General features: G+C 46.6%; 1 protein-coding gene across 4 annotated transcripts; it reads left to right on the forward strand.

Moving 5' to 3' along the window:
- Positions 1 to 606: 606 nt before the first annotated feature.
- On the forward strand, positions 607 to 10,381 carry NIT2 (nitrilase family member 2). 4 transcript variants are annotated; one of them, XM_026035875.1, is made up of 10 exons: positions 607 to 634; positions 2,524 to 2,642; positions 4,809 to 4,929; positions 5,054 to 5,142; positions 6,359 to 6,452; positions 7,106 to 7,180; positions 7,417 to 7,495; positions 8,078 to 8,176; positions 8,847 to 8,902; positions 9,120 to 10,381. In XM_026035875.1, exons 1-10 carry the CDS (start codon positions 607 to 609, stop codon positions 9,206 to 9,208), a joined length of 849 nt encoding a protein of 282 aa, XP_025891660.1. In that variant the 3' UTR covers positions 9,209 to 10,381. The 4 variants fall into 4 exon arrangements, with proteins under 4 accessions (XP_025891660.1, XP_025891661.1, XP_025891663.1 ...); XM_026035877.1 differs by lacking the exon at positions 607 to 634 and adding an exon at positions 1,536 to 1,552; XM_026035876.1 differs by lacking the exon at positions 7,106 to 7,180 and having other exon boundaries at positions 611 to 634.

Here is a 10,381-nt window from a genome sequence, read left to right on the forward strand (position 1 = left end):
ACTGGTTGGGAGCAATTGAAAGGTCTAAGTGTTTAATGGGTAGCAGAAGTATTTGCAATAGGTTCAATAAGTGAATTACGGTGAAAAATATTTGGCATATTTGGTTATTAGATATGGAAAGTGGATATGCTTCTCTGTCAGGTCAACAAATAGAGACCTCTTAGCTCTACAGCTACCAGAATTAGATTTACAGTAACTCTGTTTTAAACTTTTCTGGGTAGAGAKCTGTGATGTCAACCACTAAGAGGGTATTTATAATTCTTAAGGTAACGTACAAGTTGTCAACAGCTTCCTTAGGRCACAAAGCTCAGTCCCAGCTATAAATAATTGTTTTTATATATCTGCGCGCACAGATTAGAGGCGTTTTTGCCCCGTGGTGCCCGGCTGYTGTTAGTATGTTGCTGGTAAGCTTTCCTGACAGCCCCACGCGCTTTCAYGTACTTCATGACCGAGGCCCGTGTCTCCCTCGCGCCTTTTCGCGTCACCGGGCCTGGCCCGGCGGGACTACCTTTCCCAGCAGCCCGTGCGGCGGGACGGCGCGCATGCGCCCCGCGGCCCCTCCCCGCGCTATAAGGGGCGGGTTGGGGGCGGGGCGGTGACGTGGGGATGCAGCCGGCGCGCGGAGCCATGGCCAGTGAGTGGCGGCGGAGGCGCGCGCCGCGCCACCGTTACTGACCCCCACCCCGCTCTGCGCGCGGAGCGGCCGTTACTGCCCCCAACCCCACCCCCCCCCGTCTGCGCACGGAGCGGCCGTTACTGCCCCCAACCCCAATCCGCCCCCCCGTCTGCGCGCGGAGCGGCCGTTACTGGCTCCACCCGCGGAGGGAGCGGGTTATGCCCGGGTGGTCCGACCCGTTCGGTCTGTGCTGTTCTCCAAGGAGAGGAAAGGGGAAAAATKTTTCAGAGTGGCAGGGAAATGTTATACTCCAGCGTGCTGCTACCTTGGTTGTGGTTTGTGCCGCTGTAGCATTGCCCTAAGGACTGATYTTGGTTTATTTGCTTATGAAACGGTCTTTTCTTGGAACAGCTCAGGATCTTGTGCCTCTTCTTGCACTTTGCTCTGTGCCCTTTTTTTTGCCCTTTTTACAAACTTATTACAAACCACGTCCGAGGYACAGGGAGCCTGAGATGAGTGGTTTCTCACATAGGTATTTAAATGGCTTTTCCTCACTAGAGCAGGGAAGACAGGTACAGTTTTATCTAGGAGATGCTCTCTTGCTTTTCTGCAAAAGCAGAGCTCACGCTGAAGTATAAATCTTTGGGTCTGGTTCTCTGCATCCCTTGAATTATCGAAGGAAAAGATTCAAACTGCTGTTGTTGCTACCTAAATGGAATAAAAAGCTGCCTGCATTTGCATCTGTCTAGTCTCCRGAAAACTTTGTTTACTCACTAAGCTAAATATTCAGGCAATCTCTCAAGTAGCGGCAGAATCACAGATTGGTCATTTGCCTCATTTTTTTAAAAATTAGCTAGTTGGTTACTGAACTAAGAGCTGAAGAGCAAAGGAAAGACATTGCCTGAGTGATCCTGACATGATCCAGTCTTCCTCAAGGTCAGGCCTTGTTGCATCCCTGGCCATAGTTGCTGCTTTATCCCAAAGTTGTCTTTGTACAACAGGAGAGTTGTCAGAAGAGAGATGCATTAAACCTAGGGATTTTTTCCTTTATAAAGGCACCGTGTTTTTGTTTAAAGGCAGACAGCTCTACCTGGTGAGCAGGTGTTTTTATGAAGGCCAAGGTGCAGGGAGATTCATGAGAGGTAGTGTCAGGGGCACCCGCAAAGCTTGATTTGATCTCTCCAGGTCTTGTAACCTGGAGACTCCTGCAAATATAAATCCTGTTTAGTCACAATAGAGACCATGTTGATAGCACTTGAATCTTTGCCTTTCCAGAAACTCAGCTATAAAGAAATGGCCCATGCAGTTGTTACCTCTGCTGTTCAATGGCTCCTCATACCCATTTTCCAGGCATATATTTGGTGTGACATTTGACAAATAAAAGCAAACCTCTTTTCTGGGTGTTTTGGGATTATCTCCATCTATTAGTTCCCTTGCAGCATTTTAAGAGATGCAGGGCATGTGGTGGTGGGCACAGGCAAGAGACACACCAACAAAACATCTAGCAAGTTGGGAAGGAAGAAGGTGGTCTAGACTGCTGAGGAGTTTCCTGTCCTGCTTGCCATTACACACCTGCTTTTTTGCATAAGATCTTGGCTTTGATGCTTCCTGGSCTAAGGGGGATCTGCCCTGTTACTAGCACGTGACCCATGCGGGCTCTGAGCAGAGCCAGGTGATGATGTCTGTGGTTCCCACGTGACAAGGCAAGGTTTGAGTGTTCCCCCATGTTCAGAGCCTGTTTCCAGAGACAGATATTGACTGAGTAATGAGCTGGAAGTGGTAGATGTATGCATGATGTCCCTAAGCATAGGCAAATGTATTTAGTTCCACACCTACCCATGAATTCAAATTTTGAAGTGKTCTACCTGGGGGATTGCACTGGCTAATTGCTGCTTTTCTGTCTCTAGACTTCCGGCTGGCGCTCATCCAGCTGCAGGTATCTACCGTCAAAGCAGACAACCTGCAGCGAGCCTGCGGCATGGTGAAAGAAGCATCCGCCAAAGGCGCCAAGGTTGTGGCGCTGCCTGTGAGTGAAGACCTTGCATTTAAAAATCTTACACCTCAAGCCCTTGGAAAGCTCTTTTTCCAGGGCTAATCACATGTTTATATTCCCTTTTCTTTCTGGGTATGCTTGAATACTGTAACAGGCTGCAAAACAAGAAAGAACAGGAATGAACATACCAGGCTGTATCTAGTAGGAGCGAGGAGACCCAAGCAGCTGGAGCTGGCAAGTTCTCTTTCAGTTTAGTTTAGTATATTTATTTTAGTGGGATGAGATTCTAATGAAATTTGTGCTGTTTTAAATCTCTGGCAATTCCATCAGCCCTGACTGGTTTGTTCAGAATTGCAAAAGTGACTTTATGGCTTCTATCTTTGAAGAAAGTATTTAGGAAAAGATGTGGGTTTTTAGCAAAATAATGTAAAAATAATGTAATGAAAGTAAAAACAATACCCAGTTTGTCTCCTTGCCACAACCTTTTCAGATTAGGCAGCATGTGAGAAATAAAACGGACTTTCAGACATTTCCAGTAGGTTGTTTGTGGCTGAATTATCATTAAAATGCCTTTCTTCCATGGCGTGCTTRTGTAGGAACACGATCAGCACTTAAAATTGCTGACTGATTCTGGTCTGCCCTTGGGACTTCACTCATGATTGCCCTGGCCATGTGTGTTGGCAGTGTTGCAATGTGGCTGGGAGATTTTTTCTTTTGAGGAAAATTGTTACCCCGTGCCCTGCAGCATCTGCGTTGGGAGTGCAAAGTTCATAGTGGGGTGATCTTTAGGTGGGAATTTTTTACCCAAAGAATATTCCCCATGCTGCTGTCACAGGCCAGGTATTGAGCAAGCTGCCGTGCCRCTTTGTACCAACACAGCGCTGGTGTTGCACTTACGACCTTTGACTGTCCTGTCTGGGCCCCTTACACCAAGATTATTTGCTAGTTTTGTGATGTGGACAAATGTGGACTGATGTTTCTGGCCCTATTTAGCAGGGATTCATCGTGCTAATGATACTTCATAAAATAAGTCCTCTCAAACAAGGTCTTTCACAGGTTTGGGGGAGGTAAACATTTTATTGCCACAAGGAGGCTCTTCCCTCCATATTTTTCCTTTCTGAAAGTCACCCTTCACAGAGACTTACACTGAATGTGCCGTGCAGAGGCATACGGCAGTTTGCCTATGACATGCTGCTCCCATGGGTAATGTTTTTTCACTTCCGAATCTGGAGATGTGTTGGACAAAAACAATATTTATAATAATATTTATAGATCAATAAATAACAAATCCTGTTTGAATCAAGCAACAAACTGAAGGCAGTCAAAGGTCTATCCCTACCTTCTTCCCACTGGGCAGAGCACAGGACTAGGAGGATCCATGCAAGTAGTGTGAAGTCATGTTCCAGTGTTATCTTACAGTACAGCACTGTGGTTTTACTGCCACCCACATTGTTTTTTTTTGTGTGTGTATGGCAAAAAAAAGAGCTTTGTTCAGATCTTTAGTTCATAAGAATGTGGGAGGCAGGGGTCTCGGGTCCATGCAGGGCTGGCAAATGTAGCTTTGCCAGAGTTCTGGATGTCTTGGGCCTCTCAAATACCATCAACCACCCTTGGCATCTAAAGCGCTCTGTTAGTCTTACTGTCTAAAGATTACATCGCCCATTCTGAGAGATGGCAAATCTTTAACTAGAGTCTAAGCCAGAAAGCTCAGCTCAGCTGTGGGGAAATAATATTTAAAGGATTGCTGTAGCAAAAGATTTTGAGAAATCTGTATTTTGAAGAGGTTGTATAAACAATAAAATGTAGGGTGTGGCTGAGCACAAGAATTTCACGGTTTTGAAAGAATCAGTTTGACATGTAAAGTGTCAGATGAGCTGGATGGGACTTGCTTCACGGCTCTGAGAAGATTCCTTGTAATCTTGTTAAGTCTGGACTGCTAAATATGCTGCCCTTGTTACTAACAGCTTGCCTGATACTCCCGGCTCAGTTCTGCCCACATCGTGTTTGCACCAGTTCCCCAACTACATTGTCCCCAGTTGTCACATTGTCTGTTGCCTCTCTGGTGTTTGCAGAACTGTTCAACAAGCTCCTGTGAAGCTGAGGGTCGTATGAGAATGGTGCTAGCAGAGGCGTTTGAAAGTCCACGGGTACCTGCTGGTGGTAGCAGATTTTAACTTCTTTCTTTTTTTCCAATTCCAGGAATGTTTTAACTCTCCTTATGGAACCCACTACTTCAAGGAATATGCAGAGAAGATCCCTGGAGAATCGACACAAAAACTCTCAGAAGTTGCGAAGGAGTGTAACGTCTATCTTGTTGGAGGTACCTTATTTCTCGTCACTGTCTCTTTGAAGGAGGAAAGTGGGAAAATGGACCATGCCTATTTGTACAGGTGCATCAAAACTCTATATTATAGTGCCAAATCCTTGTTCTTGCCTTAATAAAGGATCCATTCCGGAAGAGGATGGTGGAAAGCTGTATAATACAWGTACTGTCTTTGGGCCTGATGGAGCTATGTTGGCCAAGTATAGGAAGGTAAGGTGGCAGAGTGTTCTTATTAGAAGATTTCGTACTGGTGTGGACAGCATTTAGCTGCATTGTCCCCCCCAAATGATACTGCATTCTTGTTTTTAGAAGGCACCATTAACTTCATCTCATAAAGACCTTGTGAACAGGAAAATCTTGCAGGAAGAATAAGCAATGTCCTGTGATTAATAAGGGTGTGCAGTTTTTCTTAAGGACATGAAAATAGCCTTTCTCATATGCTGGATAAAGATAACAGGGCACAAAAGACTTGTCCCATGTGCTGAGAAATCTATTATAAAGAGTAAATTCCAACTCAACTCAGTTTGCCTTTTTACATTGGATAAGGTCTGAAATCTAGTGCCACTTCAGTGGGATCAGGATTTTTTCCTCACATTCCCAATGGACTTAGTCCTGTGATCACAGAGACCGTTCTTTGGACATGTTTGTGTGCTGTAGGTATAACCTGGAGGCAGCCCTTTGGACTCATCTGCGCAAGTGCTGAACTGAGCCTAGGAAGTAATCCTAATACCAAAACAGCTTCGGTGTTAAGAGGTCCCACTCAGGAACAGGGCTCTCCTTTGCAAGGCAGAGGGAATGACTGCAAAGACCAAGACACATCTGCATAGCTGAAATGATGGGAGCTCGATGACTTTGTGAGGGTAATTTCTGAAGAAGTTTGGAGGAATGGGACTCTCACCCTGTAAGAGAAAGGAGTTACCCTATCCTTTAACATTCTGCACTTAAGATCATCCTGGCAAGCTTAAGACATTTAATATGTAGCCCTTCTGTCTCAAAACTGCTCAGTAGATCAAGAAAGGTAGCTAGTTTGCAGGAATTCTTTCCTTGAAGATGTGAATGCATACTGCAACCAAGTCCATTGTATATTTTAGCTGTTTTTACCTACTGTTATTGCATGGTATAAGAACTGAGCATTCTGCTTGGTAAGCAACATGGTATACATGTAGTATACAGCAGTTAGATGGGATGTTTAAAATGCCCAGTATCTTTTTTCCCAAAATAACTTAGGGACATGTAGAGAAGAAAACTACCTGTGACATCTCCCAAAGATGATTTAATTCTTCAGCAGTGGTTAGCTGGGATCCTGGCAAGAGAGTGAGTAGTCTGGGTGAAGTTACCTAGAAAATACACAGTTCTAACGTGAACAAGCTCTCAGACCAAGCGGAGAAATTGCTCTTAATTGTTATTCATAACACTCTAATTACAGATTCATCTGTTTGACATTAATGTTCCTGGGAAGATACAGTTCAAAGARTCGGAAACACTGAGTCCCGGCAACACTTTGGCTACGTTTGATACCCGTGAGTACCAGACAAACCCTCTTGGCCAGGCGCGCAGCGGGACAGGTTTGGGGCTCCTGTGCTGTGGAGATCCTCTCMCCTCAGCCCGCAGCACTCTTAGGTGGTTGCGTTTATCTCGGGCCTTGACCACCATGGCCCATAGAGATGGTTTATTTCACATGTGCAAAGCGCTTCTGAAACTCTTTGTAAAGGCAGTTTGATTGAGAAGGACCAGAAGAGTAGAAAAGGAGGAAGCAGCCATCATGGTGCTTCTGCTAACAAGCAAGGTTTCTTGATTTCTAGAAGTTATCATTTTTTTAAATAGAAATTACATCTGTGTAAACAGTGTTTGTATTCCTTTCCAAGCCATGTTTTTTATGTAGCAAGCAGCTACACTAGCGTATTGTTGCACGTGAAGCTGCTACAATAATGGGAAAAAATTAACTGTAAAACCCATTTCAACATTTTTGCATGAACCACCTCAGATGCAYGTGTGACACAGCTACTCCTCCTGGTGCTTGCTGCAGATAAGGAGAGGCATTTAAATATGCCTCTCCTTGGTGCTTGGGACACATGTTCCTGAACAGCTGGCAGGGTGGCTCCAGGGACAGGTGGATTTCAGTTGTGTGCGTGGGGCAGTGATGTGACTGTTGTCTCCTGTGCTTTGAGGACAGCGTTCTGCAGAGTGGGCCTGGGCATCTGCTACGACATGAGGTTTGCTGAGCTGGCTCAGATCTACGGGCAGAAAGGTGAGGCTGGGGCAGCCCCAAGGCCAGAGCTGGGCCAGGATGGTACCTAGCGGGTTATCCTAGCGGGATCAGGCACCCCACAAATAATACAAATAATACAAAATGCAGACTGTGGTGCCAGAAGGCTGGCAATAAACAGTGACAGAAAGCTTCCTTAACCCCCCGCACTGGTGGCTGGAGGATAAACTGTTTTTCCCCCTTAATGATAGTTGGCTTCTGACTTTCTTTTAACACAGGTTGCCAACTGCTGGTGTATCCAGGGGCTTTTAACTTGACCACAGGACCAGCCCACTGGGAACTGCTGCAAAGGGGACGGTAAGGGCAAGTTCCCAGCTTGTGCTCCTGGTTCAGTGTATAGGGCTGAACTGTGCTTGGACTCTAAGCCACGTTGTGCTGAACCAGTAGCCCTGCGGGGTCACAGTTGCACAGGCCTTGAAGGGGACCCCAAACTGGGCTGCCCAGGAGGAAGGCAAGAATTGCTCGGCCTTCGCTCCTGCCAACAGCTGTGCCCTGGAGACTGTGAGCACCGGTCACACAGGCCCTTCTGCTCTAAGAAAAGACAGAAACGAACCCCGGGGCTCCTGACTGCAGCATTCTTTCCTTAACTTAAACGGAAATGAAGTTTATTATTAATGTTTAGTTTCACTCACCTTTCCTGCCTACTGAAAAAATACGTAACTCACTGTAGCCTAACTGTGGGGGCAGGTGCTAGAGACTTCTCTTTCTAAGCTTTCTGTTTTCTCTCTGTCCTTTGTTATTGATGATTTTGGCTACTCTTCCAAAGGAGGTAGAGCTCGCCCCTTCAGCCTGACTTCTTTCTCTTCTGCCTAGTTAAGTGGTGATGTGAAGAAATGTCATTGACTTTTTCTTCTTCTTCCCTGTCTTCTGTGAACACAGAGCTCTTGATAATCAGGTCTACGTAGCTACTGCTTCTCCTGCTCGAGATGAAAACGCTTCCTACATTGCTTGGGGACACAGCACGGTAGTAAATCCATGGTGAGTTCAGAAAAATAATACTTTTCTCTTGATTAAAAAAGTGTTTAACGTGGCAGTCACATTTCAGTCTCACATTTTCACTTCTAAAAACATCTTAAGTTTTAGTTAAAAGCAGCAGCCACATGCAGCTTGGGGGCTTAGTGACAAAAACAGACAAGCTTGCAATAAGCTATGCTTTCACAGTCATCTTTTTCATACTTTTTTTAAGATAGCCAGTAAAACTAGTTTAACAATATGCATTCTCCCTGTAAGCACAGAAGCTACTTCCGTAACATCGGGTATTAGTAAAGCTGCTGACTTCAGATTGTCCCTGAAATTCATGCTGTTCTATACTATGTAGTGTGATAAGTGTCTGTCCAGAACAGAATCATATATAATCTTTGCACAAAGCTGCTTAACCTCCTCAAAGAGCAACCCTGCTTGGGCACAGGAAATGCAAGAGTGTCTTCAATGAGACAAGGCCCGTTCTGATTTAAGTTACTTTTTCCCGTGTGCCAGAGCGGCCAGCAAAGCCAGGAGTGCGGAATTGCTGTGCTATTTTTAGGACAACCCTGCCTCTCCAGCCCCAGCTCCACAAGGGGAGCCCTGCCCTTGTACGAATGCCAGCCGCTGTGCTGCTGCCTTGACACCCCTGTGCCAATGCTGCCAACAGCTGTGCTTCCTGTTGCAGGGGGGAGGTCATTGCCAAGGCTGGCGCCGAGGAGGCCCTTCTGTACGCAGATATAGGTAAGCTGGCAGGGTTTCCCTGCTTCCCTCTCCTATAGGAGGAGACTCTGGCACTAAGGTCACCTCCCTCATTGGGCAAGAGCAAGCCTGGGCTTATTTGGCTCTGGCTGCCTAGTCCAGGGACCAACAGGGACAGGCGCTGTGAAAGCTGCTCCTTTCCTGGGCACTTGGCAGTTCTTTTTGACCATCTTCTCAGGGCTGTTTCTTCTCCCTGCAGATCTGAAGAAGCTTGCGGAAATCCGCGAGCAAATCCCGGTTTTGAAGCAGAAGCGCAAGGATCTGTACAGCGTGGAGGGGAAAAAGTGAAGCTGGGGGAAGGGGAGGCTCCCGAGGGGGCACCACAGCTGCTGCCTTCCCCTTCAGCCTTCCCCACCTGGCTGCTCCGGAGGCTGCTGCCCCCTGGGAGAGTTAATTTTAAAAAATGAAAAGAGAAATAGAGCTTCTGAGCCAACATATATATAATTTTTTTTAGCAGTAGTTAACAACTAGGACAAAGCTAGAAGTCGAATCATCTGAACTCAACATTGTTGTTTAGGTATCACAATTTTAAGCACTGCTTATCATCTCTGCTGTTTTCTAAGTTTCTCTGAGACTTCTATTTGTAGGAAGTGGGAATGGCACCCTTGTGTCCTGCCGGGAGCCTGCAACGCTGGCCTTAGTGCCTTGAATGGCTCAGTGAGTTGCCAAGCAGCCCGGAATTCTGCACAACTTCTCCCGCCCAAGCAGTGCACACCTAAGCAGGCAGCCGAGGGACACAGAAGCGCCCAGTTACAAGGGGCACTTACAGCTTCAGTTTTAACCCAGTAGGAAAAGGGGCCACTTTCTGCTCTGTGCTGTCTGGTGACAATGCACGAGGAGGGCAGCTGCTCTAGAGGGATCCCTAACAGGTCCGAGCTCTTGGGCATTCTCAGCATGACATTCCCCTCGCTGCAACTGCTGCCAACGCTGCTCTGTGCTGCCAGCTCAAGCAACAGTAACACAGCAATGAAAATAAAACCAAACGCCACAGCTGCCTTAGTGCTGTGCCTGCATTGACTCGAATGCCTGGCAGTGCTCAGCTTACAAGGCTGCAATGAGAAGAGCCAGTTAAAGGATGGAAAACGAACTGCACTGAGACTCTCTGCCCTTGGTCTCACAGGTGACGGGTAGCAGAAAGGCAGGTACTACCTGATGGGTGGAATAACCTATCCCTGTCAGAAACCAGCTCTCCTGACTGCATGTGAAGCCCTCCTTACTCCACTGCTCTGGCTAGAAAAACAACTGATCAGTTATTAAGGATGGCTTTGAGATACTCAGAACCAGGCTGCCAGTTTTTGAGAGAGCTGTTTGCCCACCAGGAAGCCACCTTGGCACTGCTCTTTCTCACTAATAAAAACAAGAATCGCCGTTGGTGTTTTTTCTCACAGGAGAGCGGAGGTGAGAAGCASGTGCAGCCCATGCAGTCACCCCCAGCCTCTGCTGCAGGATTTTAGCTTTCCA

The sequence above is a fragment of the Nothoprocta perdicaria genome, unplaced genomic scaffold (assembly GCF_003342845.1).
Source record: "Nothoprocta perdicaria isolate Ctin4 unplaced genomic scaffold, notPer1 scaffold_169, whole genome shotgun sequence".
In the NCBI taxonomy this organism is placed as follows: domain Eukaryota; kingdom Metazoa; phylum Chordata; class Aves; order Tinamiformes; family Tinamidae; genus Nothoprocta; species Nothoprocta perdicaria.